This window comes from Tachypleus tridentatus, chromosome 12 (assembly GCF_004210375.1).
Source record: "Tachypleus tridentatus isolate NWPU-2018 chromosome 12, ASM421037v1, whole genome shotgun sequence".
NCBI classification, from domain to species: domain Eukaryota; kingdom Metazoa; phylum Arthropoda; class Merostomata; order Xiphosura; family Limulidae; genus Tachypleus; species Tachypleus tridentatus.
In genome coordinates this window covers 70,247,196-70,270,412 of record NC_134836.1, presented here as the reverse complement: position 1 = coordinate 70,270,412, position 23,217 = coordinate 70,247,196, and the positions used below count along the sequence as shown (strand labels likewise).

Sequence of the window (23,217 nt, the reverse complement as noted above, 5' to 3'; positions counted from 1 at the left end):
TGGTAAACGAGTAGTCCAAGAGTTGGCGGTGGATGATGGTAATTAGCTGCCTTCCCTTTTGTCTTACATTGTTAAATTAGGGACTGCAGCGCAGATAACCCTCGTGTAACTTTGCGCGAAATTCAAAACAAACCCAAACAAACAAACCTTAAACTGTGATCCGGGCCCACCAGGTGATGCGTAATTTAGTTCGAAACGCAAGTTACAGACAGGTAGTTCGACAGGTAGGGTAGGAGTATTAGGTAGTTCTAGGGGGTCTTTTGCCTCACCAAGGTGGTTCGTTTAAGGACAAATAGTTTAAGAATCAGTGATTCCCCCCCAACCTATAACTTTAATGTTTATCGAAAAACAGTGCTGTAGAAAAACAGTAGCGTTATTTGGAATTAAATTGTATCAGTTATCTTTGTTTTCGGTCCATTTCTGGTGCCCCCGCAGAAAAAGCTTTTACGGCCCCTTGTCAAACATTGATCAGAACCACCTATAATTTCAGCACGAATCAAACTTTCATAATCACTGACACAATTTTAAGTAAATAGTCACGGTAAATAAATTTATGTTTCTTAGGCTTTTTTTTAGAAATACAGGTTACTAACCTTTTGCCACTTTCCAACGTATGTGGGGTGCGGGATATCCTTCAGCCTGGCAATGTAGCATGATAGACTTACCCACAATAGCTCTAGAGTCAACAGGCGGTATTGTCCAGTAAGGTGGCGCTGTAGAAAAAACATTCTTTGTCTACTTCCCATTTATAAACCTTTAAATATGTAACTCACAAGTAAACATGTATATGTTCAGAGTAAAATAGTATATTTCTCTTTTGACATTAAAGAATCAATTTATTTAAAATAATTTTCTATGAAAGTTTTTTGTTAGCTTCTTTATGAAAGTGTTTATAAATATAAAATATATATAAATAATATATTATGTTTAGCAAAATTATAATGAGCATCAATGTGATTCGACGATATATGTAAACCTTGTAAATGTAGTAATGTGAAGCACATAAGTTCCCATTAGGTAGGCCCCGGCATGGCCACGTGGTTAAGGTACTCGACTCGTAATCCTAGGGTCACGATTCCACTCCCCGTCACACCAAAAATACTCGCCCTTTCAGCCATGGGAGCGTTATAATGTGACAGTTAATCCTACTATTCGTTAGTGAAAAAATAGCCCAAGAGTTGGCGGTGTGTGGTGATGACTAGCTGCCTTCCCTCTAGTTTTACAATACTAAATTAGGGACGGTTAGCGCAGATAGCCCTCGTGTAGCTTTGCGCGAATTTAAAAAACAAACCCATTAGGTAACAAAACTAAAACCAAGACCTACAAAGACACGCCATTCGTGAGAGCAGTGTTGGCTCTGGTAAACACGCCTAAGTCGATAATAAACAGACAATAGAGGTTTACATGGCTTTAAATACAGAATACAGTCTAGTTTACATGGCTTTAAATACAGAATACAGTCTAGTTTACATGGCTTTAGATACAGAATACAGTCTAGTTTACATGGCTTTAGATACAGAATACAGTCTAGTTTACATGGCTTTAGATACAGAATACAGTCTAGTTTACACGGCTTTAAATACAGAATACAGTCTAGTTTACATGGCTTTAGATACAGAATACAGTCTAGTTTACATGGCTTTAGATACAGAATACAGTCTAGTTTACATGGCTTTAGATACAGAATACAGTCTAGTTTACATGGCTTTAGATACAGAATACAGTCTAGTTTACATGGCTTTAGATACAGAATACAGTCTAGTTTAGGTTTCTGATAAACACAAATCTTTCCACTCTTTCATTCAACTTAACTCAGGTTTTATTCAACGAGTGTGACTATCATATGACACCATACAAAAAACAGATAAAAATTCGAAAAAGTCCAAATTCTCTTTTGGATTGAAGGAATGAAAATATGCTGATATATGATATTTATATATATTATATGTGTGATATTTATATGATATGTATATAATATTTATATGATATATATATGAAAGCTAAATTTTTAGGAGATAATAATTTTTTAAAAAATATTTGAATTTTTTTTTTTATCTGAAGTAAATAATCTACTTTCTTTCCCACATGGGTACATCGGTATGTCTGGGGACTTGCAACTCTAGAATCCAGGTTTCGATACCCGTTTCAGGTAGAGTACAGATAGTCCCTGGTATTGGTTTGTGCTTAACTTCAAAGAAACGAAATTCATTCTTGGGGTTTTAACCAGCCCAGATAATAAACTTATTTTTATACGTGTTAGAGGAACATCTTTGAGTAATAATAACAGTTGGGATTGCTATTCCTATAAATAGTTTAAGCTTGCCATTATAAATTTATTGTTGTAGTTTACAGTTATTATAAGAAGTTGCTTTAGTTTTTCATGATAGATTTATTGTTTCGTTTTATTGCTATTATGGTAATAACTTCAGCTGATCACTCTAAAGTTTAGAATATTTATTTTTATTACTTGAAACGTAACTGGAACTTCACTCTGCGTATATTGACTCAGGGCGATTTCTACAGTAAGATAATAACTTACTTTTTACTTCTAAATACGCACTGGCTGAATCTGTACCGATAACATTTGAGGCTTTACACGTATAATTTCCATTGAAACGTCGAGAAAGGTTGTCTAGAGTTAACGTCGATACATAGTCCTCGGCAGTTACAAATATGGATGCTCCGTGGTCACCATCGGTCAGCTGTCGGCCATCCTTTAGCCACTTTATGAATATCGGACGGTCTCCAGCGACGACTACACAAGTGACTGCAGTTCGCGAGCCCTCGTACAAATCACTGCTAAAGCTGAAAGGGTTGATCTTGGGAGGCACTGTAATTAATAAAAATACAATGATATTATCTGAGTTTAAAATCATAGCAACTTTTTTCTTTGATTTGAAGTTACTACTAAAATGGTACGTCTTTCAGAAAACGGTACATCAGAATGACGCGTGTTTCTTAAACTTTACAGCATACTTATAACCTTCGCAACAGGCGGAATATATTTTAACTTGCTTTTGACCAGATGTACTTAAACCGGATTCTTGAAAGTATTATGTTTCGAAAATAAGTAAAACCAAATTTAGGAGTAACGAATATTTTTATTTCTTACTTTTGAAGTTCTTATACCATACTGTGTTGTAGCCTACAGAGTGAATAATACTTCTCATGATTCATGGCATTTGCACGTTTTGCTGACGTCATGACAGTACAAATTATAAAGTTCAACGTCTCTTACATGACGCTATTTTAGTGTCTACTGACTGACTGACAGACAACACACTACTATATAGTGTTGCGATGGTTAAAATAACTGCAGAAATGAATCTCAGTCAATAATTCCTCTGAATATCTTTTGGGTTTTCTTTATTGTTAATAGCCACCGTTCTTTGTTGTATGTATACAAGCTTTCTTATACTAAAAAAACAAACAAACAAACAAACAAAAAACACGTGCAGTTGAGTAAGCTCCTAATGATACGCGTTCGAATTGTGCTTTGACTTTCATTCCAACAACTAATTAAAGAAGTTAGGTAACAAATATCTTCACAAACGTTAGTTAGTGATACAAGTTAAAGAATCAAAACGAGTAACTATAAACAGAACATTGGTGGAAAAACGGAATCTGAAATAGAATCTGCATTTGGACATAATATACTCTTCAAAACAAGAAACGCAAAAGGGATATTTTTATTTTATTTTAAAGAGAAATATATGTAATAACGTTACAAGCTCAGAGTATGTGATGTTACACGTGTTAAGGCACTGATTGTCAGACCAAAATGACAATAAAAGTTGTGCACTTTGAAAACGGAGGAAAACATCGGATTTTTCGCCAAAACGCATTCGTGTCCAATAAATTTGTTTGAGAGATCTGCATGTTCTGCAAGTGAAACATGTGCAAAATCCCTATAAAAGTGATGGATTCTCGGTTTCCATAGCTCAGTGTTAAGCCACCGATACGCAATACAGTTACGCTAAGACTGACTGAAGCACAACGCAACAACGCCATTGGTCGCTTGGAAACAGGCGAATCTCGATCAGATGTTGCCAGAGCTGTGAATGTCCACCCAAGCACCATCACAAGGCTATGGAATCGTCACCAACAACATGGATCAACTCGTGACCGTCCACGATCTGGCAGACCTCGTGTGACCACGCCCGTACAAGATCGCTACATCCGGTTACGTCACCTTCGGGATAGGACCACCACTGCGACGTCTACTGCCTCAACCATACCAGGGCCTCGTAGGATTTCCGATCAGACCGTACGCAACCGTCTACGAGATGCAGGAATCCGACCTCGACGTCCAGTCAGAGGCGTCATCCTCACCCAGCAACATCTTCAAGCACGGCTGCAGTGGACTCGGGCAAATCGGGTATGGCCTCATCGACGATGGAGGCATGTTTGGTTCAGCGATGAATCACGTTTTATGCTTCGTAGGCAGGATGGAAGGACCCGTGTTTACCGTCGCCGAGGTGAACGTTTTGCAGCAAACTGTGTGCAGGAAGTTGACAGATTTGGTGGTGGCAGCGTCATGATGTGGGCTGCCATCGCCTACAATGCCAGAACAGACCTTTTGCACATTCGAGGGAATCTTACGGCTCAACGATACGTCGACGAGATTCTTAGGCACCATGTGCAACCCATCGTGGTGAACGTCAACAACGTTTTTCAACATGACAACGCCCGTCCTCACACAGCCCGACTCACCACTGTCTTCTTGAGACACCACAACATCAACGTTGTTCCCTGGCCCTCCAGATCACCAGATTTAAACCCCATCGAACATCTTTGGGACGAGTTGGACCGACGTTTGCGACGGCGACAACCTCAACCGCAGACTCTACTTCAGCTTGCAGTAGCTTTGCAGGCTGAGTGGACAGCCATTCCACAGGACGTGATTCGTCATCTCATCGCTTCCATGGGCAGGAGATGCCAAGCAGTTATTGATGCTCACGGGGGGCATACTCGTTATTGACGTTAAACTTCACCTGGTGAGCGTGGACTTCGCCTTTGCAGACTTTGGATGTTCAGCAGTGAATATGCAAAGTTTCACACATGTCATACAGAACTACTCGGAATAAACTTGTTAACAATTTGTCTCAAATTTTGCCTTTTGCGTTTCTTTTATTGAAGAGTATATTACAACCGGGTTTTGTAAGCGTTTGTGGACAAAATTTGTGTTTAAAAGATATCATTTCTTCAGTGACACAGTTCAAAATGTGTAACAAACCACAGTATTCTTGAATAAAATGATATATTACTCAAGCTTTAAGCAAACCTTTAAGTTCAAAATACTAGATACAAAATTTTATGCTCATTATAAGCTAAGCCTAAAATGAACGACGAAGATTTGTTAATTTAAATTCAGTTTTGTGACAATGTTAGGCTAATTCGCGTAATAAAACTTAAAGTTTTATTTTAATTACCTACACGAATACCTTAATATTGTCACTTTCTCTTCTGGTAGTTCTATCCAGATGGTAATTTTTCGAAGATTCACATATTTACACGATAGTCATTGTAAAGATAAAAACTGGGAACCTGATTTGTTCAGAACGTTTTCTTGTTTTGGCACCGAAAGTACTACCTTAATACCTTGATCCACAGTGGTATATCTGCGGTCTTACAACGCTAAACCCGGGTTTTGATACTTGCGATGGGCAGAGCACAGATAGCCCATTGTGTAGCTTTGTGCTTACTTCTAAACAAACAAACTGAACACCTTATACAATTTTCGATCTCCGACTATTGACATCTTACTTTCTAACCAATCACGTCTTACTTCTATTCTGAAACGTGACTGTGTTTATCATATATACATTACCCTGTTCTATTTTTCTTTAATTTTGGTGTCATTAAAAGTGCTATTTAAATTGTTCAATACATATATCTATATATCACCTTTTAACTTGTTAATATAATAGTTTCATTTGTGAGCTTTGTTTATAGATTTGGACTAACATGGGTCTGACCTGACTCAGACTGTTAAATGTTATTGATATTACAACCGAAAATATTGCTAATGGTGACAGTACTAGCGAGATGAATCAATACAGTCTATTGTTTAAACGAAAGAATACCTTACCGGTTTAATTTTTATGTCTGATCTATATAGGTAATTGGTTTGATCAGAAGATAATCATTGTAGATTTTACTTTTGATCTATAGGTAACTTGTTTTGATCAGAAGATAATGACTGTAGATTATTGTATGGTACTAAACGTGGATCTACCTCAATTTAAACAATTTAACTTTTTAATCGTAGGGTGATATTTTCGAAAGCAACACTGTAAGTAGTAAAGTTTTACCTCTGTAGACGTAATACATTACTTTCCTTCTCGATAAGAAACGAGGAATTAGTCCATCTCTCTCTTGCTATACTGAGCACGTGCAGAGAATTACTCGCTTTATACCCTATTCTGTGTCAACGACGACATTTTAATAACTTCCTATGTAACAGCACAAATCTACTTTGTATACGAAATGGGTGTTTAGAAATTTTCCGATGATTTGAGAGTTAAGAATAATATTAGTTTTGGGGATTATCTCAGTGATTTTCGGGAAACACTCAGAGTGAGAAATATGTTAAGTGATGTAAAGATATATGAAAAAACATAAAGGAGAGTGAAAAAACTGACATTTAAAAAATCACGTTTGGACTTTCTCAAGGCATTCGAAGTTGTTTTTATTGTGAAAGAATGGGAACCTTATATCGGCAGCAGGTCTAACTAGCCATCATTTTGTTTCTGATTCTTGATGACGATACAGTTGATTATGAACGTTGTTTGGGGGGCTTACTAAGCCTATATTTAATGTGCTTTGTTCATTATAAATATTATTATATTAATAAAAATAAAACATGAATGGAAATTGTTATGGATTTTCTAAAACTCGGAAGGTAGAATTGGAAACTCAGTAATAGTCTTCAGAGGACTGCGTTTTTACAAAACTCCTTACAAAATCAGACAATCAATGATTCAGACAAGCAAGACTCTAGGAGATTCTGATGAGATTTAAGAAGTGGAAGGCACGAGTTTCTCCATGGCAACACTAACAGAACTTTCTTAAATCTTTGAAGGAAACAGCTAAAACGAAACTCTCAAAGAGAGTTGTTTAGAAAGTTATCACTACTTCCTTAAAAGAAAAAAAATAAAAGAAAGATAGAGAACTAACAAAGCATTAAAAAGGAAAAGAAAGTCTTTAAAGATGAGCGGAAAGCGGAAAACAAAATCTTTAAAAATAAAATCAATACCGTCAGACACACAGTTTGGGCAAAAGTTGTTAAAGTTTGGCCTTCGAAAAAGAAAACATTTTAAAATGATTTTCTATTCTAGATACTGAAGAATAAACGAGAAACAAAAACCAACAACAGAAGTTACGGAGAATTCGATCTTTTCACCTTTAGTCATCACAAGGAACGAAGAGAGAATAAAAACAAAACGTTACTCTAGTGACCACGCCAGCTTTATCTCTTGAATTTATTGTACGAAACGTATTAGTTTTCTGGTTGAACAATTGTATTTATTATTAGTACCCTCTTTCTTAAACAGCTACCAGAATTGTTTCTGACGTAAAATGATTCTATTACACTACTTTTGTTCACGACAAGAAATTCGTACTTATAAGTAAGTTTGTTTGACCTTTTTTTTACTTCCATAACAACATTATAAAAATTATTTAAGGTACTTTTGAATTCTTTAAGGCTTAATATAAACTCAATTAAACATATCGTAATTTTAAGTAATACGTATTTTAAGTAATACCTTTAAGTACCAGTCAGTTTCTGTTGTAATGTCATCGATAATATTAGAAGGGAAATTTCATGTCTTTCAAAGGAAAAGGTATGAAACATACAAGTGTAATTTAGGGCTCACTAAGGAAGTGTGATATTATTAAAATAGTTATCTGTATATTTGTAATGCATTAACGTGATAAAGACAATGATAATATGATATTATCATCATTGTATTGAAAAATAAAATATTATTCTCCTGAGTTGGAAATCATTCTGCTAGTTTAGAATTACGGTATATTGTTTGTTCATCTATTTATTTTAAAGCCTAACGCTCTATCTTAAGAGCAGACAGATGTAAGTTTGTTTGGAGAAATACCAATAGTTTGTGTGTACGGTAATACCACAAAGCCTATTTTTTGTCCCTAATTCTGATCTTATAGCTAGCAGTACCCTACTATCAACAGTCCATGCTAAAGATTTGGCTTCATTTTTATAACGCGCTACAGAACAAAGTGCTAGAAAATATCATCGTATCACCCGGGTTCGAACGCGGCTCGTCAGCTTTGAAACCTAAAAAGTCTCATGGTGAGACATCTGCAAGTTTACGAACTTACAGTGCTAAAATCCTAGGCTCGATTCTACGTGGTGGACACAGATGATGACTCAATGTGACTTTACTACAGAAGCAAACAAAGAAACAAAACTTAAAGGTCTACTACAGGGCCAACTCACGACCGAAAAATAAGTAAATAGAACGTTTCTGCTGCATTAAGATTAAATTTCGGTAACAACTTAGCATTGTTGTGTTATTGGTTATTGTGTTATTACTTTGGTAGCCTTTAAAGTAAAGGTGTTTTATTATTAGTATGTATAATAATATATTTGATTTGTTTTGAATTTCGCGCAAAATTACACGAGGGCTGTCTGCGCCAGCCGTCCCTAATTTATCAGTGTAAGACTAGAGGGAAGGCAGCTAGTCGTCACCACCCACTGCAAACTCTTGGGCTACTCCTTTACCTAAGAATAGTGGGATTGACCAGAACATTATAATGCTCCCACGGCTGAAAGGGCGAGCATGTTTGGTGCGACCGGGATTCGAACCCGCGACCTTCAGGTTACGAGTCGAGAGCCTTAACCCACCTGGCCATACCGGACATAAATCTAGAGAATAAGGCGAACATTCACAATGGAAAAACCTAGTTAGATAACAGACATTTGTTGAATGAAAATACTTATTTTGAAATCAGGAAACAGTTTATTTACCTTAGTCTATAGAAAAATCAGAAGTCTCTAACGAATAAATAGAACATACATAAAACTACCGAATGTAACGAAGAGATTCATGAATTGCCTAACTTCAAGAATGATAATATAATACTATAAGAAAGCTATTCAGAAATTGGTTTGTTTTGAATTTTGCGCAAAGCTACACGAGGGCTATCTGCGCTAGCCGTCTCTAATTTAGCAGTGTAACGCTAGAGGGAAGGCAGCTAATTATCACCAACTCTTGGGCTACTCTTTTACCAACGAATAGTGGGATTGTCTGTCACATTATAACGCCCCTATGGCTAAAAGGGCAAGCATGTTTGGTGTGACGGGGATTCTAACCCACCACCCTCGGATTAGGAGTCGAGTGCTTGGCCGAAATGTTAATAATATGTTATCACAGGTATACATAAAAAAACGTCTTGTTTTGTAAACAAAATTAGAAAATGTAAAAGTTATAGATCTCACAGCTTCAGGCCAGGTGTTTAAGGCACTCGACTTGTAATCTGATAGTCGCGAGTTCGAATCCCCGTTACACCAAACATGTTTGCCTTTTTCAGCCGTGGAAATGTTATAATGTGACGGTCAATACCACTATTCGTTGGTAAAAAGAGCAGCCCAAGAATTAACGGTGGGTAGTGATGACTAGCTGCTTTCCTCCCATCCTTACACTACTAAATTAATAGAGACGGCTAGCGCAGATAGCTCTCGAGTAGCTTTACTCGAAATTCAAATCAAACCAATCGTTTTTATTAACCCTGCACAAATATACGACCTTCAATAGCGACATATGCCCAACTGTAGTTGTAAAGCAAAATAAGTGATGGCGGAGACTATGATCATGGATTTTCAAAAAGAAACAACAACTGATAATTATAAAATATTTTATAACTTTTGTAAATTTTATTATAGAATTTTCTCTTTTTCAAATCTGTGTTTATAAACCTTTGTTGTAGGCCTTTCTCTTTTCGTAATCTGTTTTACAAACCTTCTATTGTAGACCTTTCTTTTTTCCAAAAATCTGTGTTTCAGACATGTTAATGAATTATAATGGTCTAACAAAGATTTGCCCAGAACAAATAAAGTTACGATGTTTATACTCTCTCTTTATTATTATTAAAATAGCAAGTAGTGCAGTTGTATTCAGATACGTATAGATTAGGTTTAGCGACTAAATTACATTATAAGGTTTAGCGACTAAATTACATATTTATTCCTTGTTTTATACATCAGACAATTCTTCACCCTCAACGTTTATAAGGTGGCTGCAGTATTATCTGAGAACTTTTGTAGTTATATTTATCATTAATGCGATTAAGACTTAAAATTAATTATTTCTAGTCCAGCGTACATAGTTGAATATCAGGCTTACATCGAGCGTTCGTTATTTGGGTTAACTTGTTTATCTTTTCAAGCAATTTCTTTTAAAGCTAAATTTGTTGAAATATTATAAAACTTGTAGTTCTAAACTCTTCCTTTTTGGTTTGGGTTTTAAATTATACTTTTTATGTATTCTGCGATAATCCTGGTTTATCAATTTGAGTTATAATGTTTCAAAATGTACTTTTTCGTTTTTTCTTTCTTAGTGTTACAAATGATACTTTTGGTTTATTAATTTATTCTATAACGTTACAAATGATACTTTGGTTTATTAATTTATACTCTAACATTACAAATCATACTTCTACTTTATTGATTTATACTATAACGTTACAAATGATATTTCTGGTTTATTAATTTATACTATAACTTTAGAAATGATACTTCTGGTTTATTAATTTATACTATAACGTTACAAATGATATTTCTGGTTTATTAATTTATATAATAACGTTAGAAATGATAATTATTTTAATCACTTTGTGATGTTACCAAATACACTCTTACTTTGTCTATTTGATTTCTGACGTTACAAAGATACATTTAAATGTTTTTAACGTTTCCGTCGCTTCACGTTTTGTTTGACAGTTCAAGCAACCAACCATTTGAACTGTCATGAACACGCCACTAACTCCAGTTTCAAAACAAAGAAAAACAAATAAACGACGACCTGGTTTGAGTTTTACCTCAGTCATATTTTTTCAAAATAATTAAATATGTTGATTTACATTGATACTACGAAACTATAATTTAGTACCATGCTGTGATCGTAAACATTTATTACCGAGAAATCCTAGCAAAACCATTATTATTACCCCCCAATAATCATGGGTGTTTACCTTATTCTATCAATGAGCTTACATCAAAAACTAGCCCTAGATTTAATCAGCTTTTCTCATTATAACGATAACCCAGTGAATGTAAACCCAATCTTCATGATGAAGCAGCTTATAAAAGAGAGTCATAAAAGCAGGAACGATTTTGAAGTTGGGGTTGCTCTAAGTGCAACAGTACGTCTCCAATACTCGAATAGATTCTGTGTTCTGTGAACTAAAAATAGTTTCTGAAGTGTGATGTTAGGACTATTTGTTTCTAAAGACCGTTGTGGTAGGTAATAAAAACCTTGGATAAAAACAAACAGCAACGTCATTGTTGCGCGTATAAATTTTACCAATGTCAGCCTCCATGATGCTCCTTGAAACGTAACATTGAAGATTTTTAGTTTGTTTGTTTGTTTTTGAATTTCGCGCAAAGCCACTCAAAGGCTATATGTACTAACCGTCCCTAATTTAGCAGTGTAAGACTAGAGGGAAGGCAGGTTGTTATCACCACCCACCGCTAACTCTTGGGCCACTCTTTTACCAACGAATAGTGGGATTGACCGAAACATTATAACGTCCTCACGGCTGAAAAGGCGAGCATGTATAGTGCGATGGGGATTCGAACCTGCGATCCTTAGATTGCGAGTCAAGTGCTCTGGGGTGGTACATGGACTGGATTTTGTAATCGCATGAGTTTCAAACATATATACACGTGCAATGCATATTGAGTAGTGTATATATATATATTATAACCATAATTTTTAAGACAAAACAAAATACATTAAAATTAAACAAAATACGTTGCGTTTTTTAAAAAAGATCCTAGGGCACAAACTACAATGTGGGATTACAAAATGTATCCCAGGTTTTGGAGGTGACTGAAGAACCTACATTACGGTGGAGATACACCGTCTGCCAATCTTTTTGTTCTTTTAGTTTTAAGCTTTTAAGCCGTATATATACATATATATAGCCATATAAATTTTCAAGCTGTGTAGATGCATGCATTTATATTCAATGCAAATATAAGACAATGTGTCATAATATAATAGAATATCTATACAAGTAAGCATTTTAAAATATTTCTTACGGTTAATTCGTGATGACGAGAAAACTCACTTTTAGAGAAAATTATATATGTAAAAACGGCTGGTATTGGTAGAGAAAGCACTGTGTAGAGAAGCGAACAACGTTTCAACCTTCTTCGGTCATCGTCAGGTTCACAAAGAAAGAAACCCGATAGCTGACCACATGTTTGAAGGCGGTTGTGTAATTGTGTGTAGGAATGTAAAGGGCGTGCTTAAATGTTTGATTATATTTATTTATATAGGTATAAAGATGTTCCTTCATATTGGTTTATTTTGGTCTTGCGTTGTTGCATAAGTAAGGCTTCTTTAATTTTGCTTTGTTTATGTTTGTTTCTTTATTTAGTATTTAGTCGTTTTCTATGGTTATGTTGTGTTTACTTGATTTGCAGTGTTCGAAAACGTGTGAAGGTGACTTTTTGTGTTCATTGAAACTGGTTCCTATTTTTCTACTTGTTTCTCCAATATAGAAGTCGTGGCAGTTATCACATTGTATTTTATAAATAATGTTGGTGTTGTGTTTGTCATTGTAGTTTTTACACAGTATAGACCTTAGTTTTGTGCCTGGTTTTTGAATAAATTTGGTATTAACTGTAATGTCATATTTTGTTACTAGTTTTTGCCAGCTGTTGGTTATTTTTTTACTGATGTTGGGAATATATGGTATACAGCAGTATATGGTTTCGTGATATTTTGATTCGTGAGATATATTTACTTTTGTTGGTTGATTTTGCTTTATGTCTAGGTGTGTGCGTATAATGTTTTCTACCGTTTGTGGAGGAAACTTATTGATGTTGATGAAGTATTGTGTCGTCTACATATCTGTACCAGTATAGTGGTGGATGTAATGCTGTGTTAATTGCTTGTGTTTCAACTTGTGTCATAAAAATATTGGCTAGAACTGGTGATACTAGGTTACCCATGCTTAGGCCATTTGTTTGTATATAGTTGTGGTTGTTGAACATGAAGTTTTATCTTCATCGTGGTGAATTCTATGAGGGTTGCTAATTGGTTGCTGGGAATGTCTATTGATGGGTTAGAGTCTCGGATATAGAATTATAAGGCTATCTTGTGGGCTTCAGTGGTTGGGACTTCTGTAAAAAGGGATATAACATCGAAACTGGCCATTAAAGCTTTATGATTAAGGTGACTAAGGTTAGATTTGAAATTAAAAGAGTCTTTGATAAATGAGCTGGCTGATGTTACATATTTGGAGAATCCCCATACTATGTATTTACCAAGACTGTAATTAAACGATTCATATGTGGACATTATTGGTTGTAATGGACAATCTGGTTTATGAAGTTTGGGGATGCCGTATATTTGTGGTGTGCGTGAGTCGGTTTTACGTAGGTAGGAATAAAGCGTTTGTGTTGGCTTTTTTCATTTTTAGTAGTATTTTGTTTAGTTGCGTTTAATGTGTATGTTGGATTTGCGTGTATTGGTTTAAGTTTGTTTGTGTCTAATAGGATGTTCTTCATTTTTTGGATGTATTCATTCGTATTCATTATGACTATAGCGTTTCCTTTTTCTGCTTTTAGAATTTTAATGTTTTTGTCTTGTTTTAGGTTTTTATTGGAATTAATGTCTCTTTTTGTAAGGTTGTTTTTTTAGTTTTCTGTTTTGTGAAATTATTTTGATGGTTTTGTGAGAAAATTCTTTGAAAAAATCGTTTAATATGTTGTTTTTAAATGTTCCTGGAAAATATCAATTTTTAATTTTTTCTGGGAAGTTTGGCTGTTGGATAGCAATAGAATTGCCGAAGTTGTCTTCTTTCTGTTGGTTGTTTTCGGTTGGTTTTTTGTTGTTTTTGTTTTCTGTAGAAAGTATCACAAGTCTCCGGGCTAGGTCTTCTAAACATGCTTTAATTTCTGGGGTTGGAATGTACCTAGTTGCTATTGTGAAGTGGAGTCCTTTGTTAAGTAGGTGTATCTCGTCTATGTTAGTTATCTGTCTGATCTGTTAATTATGAGGTTAGTCAATGACTTGTTGTGTTGGTGTCTTTTCTGTTGTTTGCACCTTAGTTTCTCTAGTTTCATCTTAGTTTTTCTAGTTTTTGTTGTGGCAGATCTGTATGTTCCTGTCATTCCTAGTGTTGATTTGGTTTATGTTTCATTGACATAAGTCTGTAAATCTCTGGTTTAATGCAGCATGCCAGTTGATGGTCTAGGTTCATTTTTTTTTGTAAGTCATGTAGTTCTTTGTATTTCGTGTTCAACATGGCTTTAAGTAGTTTTTTTTTCTGTAAATTTTGGATAATGTTTGTGTATTTATTAAAATTTTTTGATAGTTTTACCTTTACAAAGTTAGGGTTAGTTGTTACTTTCTACATTGTTGAATGAAATAGATGTCATTTCCTCTGTTGATAATTTTTGGGTTTAGTTTCTTTACGATGACCGATAAAGGTCGAAACATTATTCACTCCGCTACATAGTGCTTTCTCTACCCATACCAGCTGTTTTTTTAGATATATAATGGTTACATTTGACCGCGGGGCGGCATGGTCAGGTGGTTAAGGTACTACACTCGTAATCCGACGCTCGCGGGTTCGAATCCCCGTCACACTAAACATGTTTGCTCTTTCAGCCGTTGGGGCGTTATAATTGGATGGTCGATCCCACTATTTGTTGGTAAAAATAGCCCAAGAATTGGCGGTGGGTGGTGATGACTAGCTGCCTTCCCTCTAGTCTTACACTGCTAAATTAGAAACGGCTAGCGCAGATAGCCCTTGTGTAGCTTTGCGGGAAGATCAAAACAAACCAAACATTTGACCGCTTATCTTATAGCGCACATACAGCAACGAGTCGCGGACCTTAAATCCACAGAATCATCGTTCGTGATTTGGAAACATAAAGCTATGCTAGGTCCGAGATGTAGGTAGAAAGAAAGAAATAGCGAAAGGTAACCGTACAGAGACAAAAATAAAAACGTGAATGGGTTTTTCAGGGATATAATTTAAAGGATCAGAATTTTGGAGAAAGAAAAACGAATAAAAAATACGTCCATTGATAGCCAAGACTAAATGATAATACATCAATACATGTAAGGTGAATTTCAACACAAAATCTGTTGCTGTGATGAATCTTATTTTGTATTGGTTCCGAAAATATTTTGTAAATCAATAATAACTTGGTAGACGCTATATACATAGAAATATACTCTAAACACGCAAAACACAAAGCGTGTCAACTGACATATATGACCCGGCATGGCCAGGTGGATTAAGGCGTTCGACTCGTAATCTGATGGTCGCGGGTTCGAATCCCCGTCGCATCAAACATGTTTGCACTTTCAGACGTGGGGGCGTTATAATGTGACGGTCAATCCCAATATTCGTGGCTAAAAGAGTAGTTCAAGAGTTGACGGTAGATGGTGATGGCTAGCTGCCTTCCCTCTAGTCTTACACTGCTAAATTAGGGATGGCTAGCGCAGATAGCCCTCGTGTAGCTTTGCGCGGAATTCAAAAACAAACCCATACATATGTATTATAGACGGTCCCTGGATACTCTGGAAACATTAGCAGTGTTTGTGGAAGCAAAATACGTTTTTTTTTTAAGCTTAATATTCAATATTGTATCCAAGTCTGTTTATCATTTACATTTTCTCTTTCTTTCTCTGTAACTCCTTCTGTCTAACTAATTTAATTTTGGGTAGCGTGCAAGGTGTACGCTATAGCTTAACATTTTATCTCTATAGTTGACTTCAAAGTTGTTTCATTAGAGCAGAGTCAAGCTTAGAATGTCGAACTAAAAGCTGAGTTTTCTAGTAAGTGTTTAATGTCACTTTACGAGGTCTAGTCTCTCAACAAAGTTAATGTTTCTTTTTAATAACAACAAAAATGTTTACACCCACTGATGTATGTACAGCACTTTTATTAACTCAGAGAGACGGCTGGCTTCTTCCATCCAGGAAATTAAGAAAGCTACCATAAGCTTTATATGTATAATGGCTTTCGTAAGCCACTTAATTTCCGTTGCAAATTGATGTTATACGTTGCATTTTATAGAGCAAGAAAGTAGGTTACGTCTGCAGAAAGACAGGGGTATACTTTATTTTAGCCTAACTTTAAATAATTACTCCTTATTATAAAAGATAATAAACGAAAAATACATTCATTTTCTAATCCAGACACATGGTTATTTATTTTATGGATTTTAATGGACCTTGTTTCTTCGTGGTGTGCTCTGGAAAGTCTCGAAGTTTTGTTCAAAATAGTTTGTTTGTTACTAAGCTCAAAGCTACACAATGGAATATTTGGGGTGTGTCCACTGCGGGTATCGATAAAACTCGATCCATAGCTATCATAAGCCCTCTGAGTTATTGTTGAATCACTAGGTAGCATTTCAAACTTTTGATTTATTTGTTTTTTGTAATTTACGAAAACCATTCGAGGGCTTTCCACGCCTGCCCTTCCCTTATTTTGAATTAATAGACTATAGATGGAAAGCAGCTCGTCAATATTAACCACCGCCAGTTCTTGAGATATTCCTGTCTCACAAAATAGTAAGATTTGACCATCATCCTCGTGAAACACGCATAGCCTCAAAGTACGGAGTGGGTTTTCACCTCAACGGTACACGGACCATAAATATTCGGATCCGCAGATCTGGCATCCTAACCACTAGGTCACGCCTGGCCACTACTTTAGTTACCTTTAGCCTTAAAAACATTAAAAAAATATTAAACATACATTTGCTTTAGTACCTTTAGCACTAAAAGTGAAACATAAACACACACACATTGTTATATATATATAGCGGATAACATTGTGAAAATTCAGTAAGTAAAATTATTACTGATTTTGAATGCATAACTTACGAAAGATGAAAGCAAGAGAGAAGTTATCAAGTTGAATGCCCAGCAAACAATGGTTGAATTAATAAAATACAGACGAAATATATTTGCTCGGTTCATTTCGAAGATACACTCTTCTTCATAATGTATTATTATTACTTTTTAAAACTAAATTACTGACTTAAAAAGAAAAGGAACCTATTAGTTTGTTTACGATAATTTCCCTTAGGCAAAACTAATGCTATTTTCAGTTTCCTTTGTTTTGTTCTGTTTTGCTTAACAGACTTATGCTGTCAAAACGCTTTTTAAATAATCCATCAGACTTACTGTACGCGTTTCGTTCTTTGTTGGTTCTTAAAAGTCAATGAAATGGAAGTGGTTTCGCTATTGGAAGCCATTGTATGTTCATTTATAACACACGCAGTTTCCCATTATTCTAGAAATTCTTTGCGTCTAACAATAGAAAGTATTAGCTTGCATCAAAAGACGTTTATTACGTTTATATGCATACATAGAGACTTTGTACCTTATATTAAAACGATTTTGGAGCCTCACCACGTCATTACAGTCTGTGTCGTCAAGTTCGGTCAGGGCCTATCTGATGATTAAGCAGCTTGACTGCTCCACATTCCCCCAGTGTTGCAGCGGAATATCTGAGGGTATACAACGCAATAAACCGGGTTTCGATACCCGTAATTAATAAAGCCCATTGTGTACTTTGTGCTTGACCATGAAGAAACTTACAAACATCTTAAAAACAGAACTCGAGTTTTTATTGCAAAACGACTCCCTCATAAGTTGTTTCATTCAAAATAGTTTTAATATAAGCACCTAATATTTATATAGCAATAGATATTAGTCGTATCACTTATAATTTTGAGCACGTAATATATACATACATCTTAACCCTAAAAATATACGTCTCTTCGAATCAATACTTCAATGTGTTGATTATTTATTTTCATATACAGGGGGAGCCAAAGTTGCTATGCAATTATTGCATTTAAGGCATAGTTTCATTTTTAACGCCTTACTCTGAAGAAAACAACAATTAAATTGATTTCAATTCTCTTTTTAATGTGTTTTCTATTACCTACAAATACTGGCTTTACTAGCAACATAGTGACAACTGTAAAGCAACTTTAAACTCCGAAACCGTATAGTAGCTTTTATTACACTCTGTGTATCGAACTGCTCTTCTATATTTAAGGCATTTAAAATGTGGAGTATGAATGTTACTCGCTTATACAATGTTTTACTCAAATTTATATTGTATTATAAAAACAATAGAATTTAATCTTTCGGAGAATTAATTTTTGATTTTGTTCTGTTAGACAACTTAAAGACATATATTAAGAAAAACACAACATTTTACTATTCTGTTAATTTTACAGAATTTGATTTTCTTATTAAAGTTATTTCGAATAGTTAATACTTGACCAAGTTCGATATACAGTACTTGTTGATTGTAAAATAGGCCCAGTATGGCCAGGTGGGTTAAGGCGTTTGACTCGTAATCTGGGGGTCGCGAATTCGAATCCCCATGACTCCAAACATGCTCGCCCTTTCAGCCGTGGTGGCGTTATAACGTGACAGTCAATCCAACTATTCATTGGTAAAAGAGTAGCCCAAGAGTAGGCGATGGGTGGTGATAACTAATTGCCTTTCTTCTAGTTTTACACTGCTAAATTATGGACGGCTAGCGCAGACAGCCCTCATGTAGCTTTGCGCGAAATTCAAAATCAAACAAACAAACAAACATTGTACAATAATAGAAGAAACAAAGATTTGTTTGACAATAAGTACGGTGGGAGAAACGGCGGGAAAACTTACTAAACAAAAAAAGAATTCATTGTTATGAATATTTTAATCTGTACTTTATGTAGCAGCACAGAAGTAAATACTTAAATACATCACTACGAAAATATATCATTTTCAGTGATTAAAAAACAATGCATAAATTTGACTTTAAAGACAGTTAAAATTTAATTTCATCGTGCTTAAGGTTTTCAAACAATTGAGTTTTTTTTTGTCAATTAATTAATTTTGTAGAACAAATGGAAAAAATATTAAACTAGTTCAGTCTTTTTTGGGTATTTCATAAATCTTCAGGAGAAAATTACATGCGCCCTGCAGTGGCACATCGGTAAGTCTGTGGGCTTACAACCCTGGAAACCAGGTTTCAATACACAGGTGACAAATTTTGTAGATTTGCGCTTAACTACAAGCAAACTTATGCAATAGCCAATAACAGAGAGCTCATATTGTTACAATATGTTGACTACATGGCTGCTATACATTAGGTTTCTTAGCCTAGGAAACCAGTAACAGAAACTCCTTTTGTTACAATATGTTGCCTGGGTGGCTGCCACAGATAAACAGTTGTTAACGATGGTGGCATGATGATAAAGTTATTGAACCTAATAACTTCCGAGGTCGACGCTGAGAACAAATCAGTTAATCACGTATAAGGTACCTTTTACGTTAAAAATACCCAAACAAGCAATGGTTCCTGAGAATCGGGTGACTTATTCATAATTACAATGGAAAAAAAAAACATTTTGAAATATTCATTTTATAACAACGAAAGAACTGATCGTTTGGATTTGGTATGGATTGGTCTTATGGTAGAGCTCTGAAAGCTGACAATCCGGGTTTGAACCTGTGCGTAATCTTAAAATATCGACTCCTCTCACTTTAAGCTGAGGGTGCTTTTTAAGATTGACAGTCAGTGTCTTAGTGTAGATGTTGGATTGTAAGGTGTTGCTGAATGAATGCTTTGTGTAGATGTTGGATTGTAAGGTGTTGCTGAATGAATGCTTTGTGTAGATGTTGGATTGTAAGGTGTTGCTGAATGAATGCTTTCCCTCTGGTGAGGAGTTTTGAGATTAGTGACAGCAGACGATAATTTTAGTAGCTTGCAATAATGACAAAATACAAATTCCTTTGAACCTTTCACAAAATAAAACTTTTAAAATATTTTGAAAGAAACAGCAACGAAAGGGGATATAATTATAAATATAACATTTTAAATAAAATATTTATATTTCCATTTTAAAACCTATTGGATAAAAGTGTTTTAATACATCCTCAAGACTTGGCATGGCCTGGTGGTATGAACACCCGTCTCACAACCTATGGTTCGAATAACACTACTGAATACGACTGTTCTCTTAGCTGTTGGGGTATTATAATGTGACGCTCAATCCCATTATCCGTTGGCGATGGGCGGTATTGACTAGCTGCCCTCTCTTTTGTCTTTCACTGCTAAATTAGAAACGGCTAGCACAGATAGCCCTTGTGTAGCTTTGCGGGAAAGTTAAGACAAATCAATCAAAGTTATCTTTTACAAATGTAAATTTCCTACTTCGAAAAACGAAAAAACAACGACTTTGAAAACATTGAATCTGATGCAATATTAATGAAATTTATTTAACGACTATTAGTTTGAGAATGTCCCAAGGTGAGACAGCGGTAAGTCTTCGGATTTACAACGTTAAAATAAGGGATTCAGTTCTCTTTGTCGGACACAGCAGATAGCCCGAAGTGGCTTTTCCATAACAAATCACACATAGTTTGAAAAATAACAAAGCACAGACTGTTATCTCTAATTATTACAGTATATAGTCGTCATCCACTGTTTAGAATACTTTAAAACAAAGATGCAACAAATTTTTCTTTATACAACCGTCCACAATTTTTTCCCTTCCTCATATCAATTTTACAAATACTTTGTGTTATTAACTATACCTGGAGGTACTCTGAATGTTAAAAACAAATTTGAAGAAAAAACACGATACAGGTACCTATGGTACTGGTGGTGCTTGAACACAAGAAATCCAAGTACTTAAGTATGATACTTTTGGCGTTTGAACACAAGCCATCCTGTTATTTAACTGTGGTACCTGAACACAAGTGACCCAGGTATTTAACTACGGTACTGGTGGTACCTGAACACAAACAATTCAACTATTTAACTATGGTACTGGTGGTACCTCAAAACAAGCAATCTAGCTATTTCACTATGGTACTGATGATGCCTGAACACAAGTGATCCAGGTATTTAACTACAGTACTGGTGGTACCTGAACACAAGACTCGGGTATTTAATATGGTATTGATGGTACCTAAAAGCAAGGGATCTAGGTATTTAACTTTGGCACTGGTGGTACCTCAACACAAGCAATCCAGCTATTTAACTATTGTACTGATGATACCTGAGCACAAGTGACCCAGGTATTTAACTACGGTACTGGTGGTACCTGAACACAAACAATTCAACTATTTAATTATGGTACTGGTGGTACTTCAACACAAATGATCCAGCTATTTAACTATGGTACTGGTGGTACCTCAAAACAAGCAATCTAGCTATTTCACTATGGTACTGATGATGCCTGAACACAAGTGATCCAGGTATTTAACTACAGTACTGGTGGTACCTGAACACAAGACTCGGGTATTTAATATGGTATTGATGGTACCTAAAAGCAAGGGATCTAGGTATTTAACTTTGGCACTGGTGGTACCGCAACACAAGCAATCCAGCTATTTAACTATTGTACTGATGATATCTGAGCGCAAGTGACCCAGCTATTTAACTATGGTACTGCTGGTACCTGAACACAAGTGATCCATGCCTCGTGCTTGATTGGAATTTTCTTCTTTCCTTATCTATCGTTTCCAGTGTGATGGAAGTGGTTACTTACTGTTGTCTCTCCCTTTAGAAGGTGCTTCTGAGTTGGTCGAGGAGGGCAGTGTTGGGTCAGTCACATCTTTATCTGGCCTTCATTTTCTAAAACTTTACTTATATCTGACACATTTTTGTCTGGACTTCAACTTATAAAACTCTATGAAGATTAGAGTCATCTTTACATGGATTACGTCTTATAAATCTCTGCTCAAGCATGCTAATGACGCGTTACTTCTGTCTAGCTCAGAGTGAGGCTTCAGCATCATTTCCTTTTATCACTTCAAGGAGAGAGTCGAAGGTTTCCTGCTGTATTCTTTGGCGCCATTTCATTTGCTCGAGCTCGTTTTGTGAATATCTTTCTTCGACGAGTCATGTGTGCCCCTCTAGCTACAAGACTTCTCGTTTTACAATAGCGAATCGTTCTAGAATGTTCCAGGAACCAACTATAACATTAAGATGCCACTGCATCAATAGAAGTAGCTCGTTATTTTAAAAGTTATTTAAACTTTTGTATAAAAATTCGTGACCTTGGACTCCAACTAGTTATAAAATGTTCCAAGAAGTTATTACTGGACAACGTTTAACTTGTATTTTCAGTTATAAAACCAGTTTAGTTTGTTTGTTTTTTTTGGAATTTCGCGCAAAGCTACTCGAGGGCTATCTGTGCTAGCCGTCCCTAATTTAGTAGTGTAAGACTAGAGGGAAGGCAGCTAGTCATCACCACCCACCGCCAACTCTTGGGCTACTCTTTTACCAACGAAAAGTGGGATTGAGCGTAACATTATAACGCCCCACGGCTGGGAGGGCGAGCATGTTTTCGCGCGACTCGGGGAAACCAGTTTAGAACATACTTGTTTAACATTGTCTATTATTACATAAACGTAATAAAAGACTAATCCGACTAACACGTTTGATAATTCTACTTTGATTTCAAATTGTGACGAAATTATTAAACTTAAATAAATATTTCACTTGACTGTTTTGCAACAAGCGTAAGAAGCGCGCGCGTATTACATCCAACTATCTAACCTTTCAATAAGTGGCCAGTTGGGTTAAGGCGTTCAACTCGTAATCTGAGGGTCGCGGGTTCGAATCCTTGATGCACCAAACATGCTCGCCCTTTTAGCCGTAGGGGCGTTATAGTGTGACTATCAATCCCACTATTCGTTGGTAAAAGAGTAGCCCAAGATTTGGCGGTGGGTGGTGATGACTAGCTGCCTTCCCTCTAGTCTTACACTGCTAAATTAGGAACGGCTAGCGCAGATAGCCCTCGAGTAACTTTGCGCGAAATTCAAAACAAACAAACAAAGAAACCTTTCATAGAAATGTCAGCTACGTTTAATGTTAATTCTATGTATCATACGTACCAATAGAAAACTAGTAACGATTAATAAGGTATCGAATGTAGGAAGTTATGAGTTCCTAATCCTCAATCGA

General features: G+C 35.7%; 1 protein-coding gene across 6 annotated transcripts in view; it reads right to left on the bottom strand.

Annotated features, from left to right (window-relative positions):
• Nucleotides 1–23,217, bottom strand: part of LOC143233529 (cell adhesion molecule Dscam1-like) — a 122,566-nt gene that overhangs the window by 61,982 nt on the left and 37,367 nt on the right. For all 6 annotated transcript variants that reach the window (XM_076469838.1, XM_076469841.1, XM_076469839.1 and 3 more), the window contains exons 4-5: nt 2,540–2,830; nt 594–713 (exon numbers count right to left, since the gene is read on the bottom strand). In XM_076469838.1, coding sequence (XP_076325953.1) covers nt 594–713; nt 2,540–2,830 — 411 coding nt within the window. The remainder of the gene's footprint in view (nt 1–593; nt 714–2,539; nt 2,831–23,217) is intronic.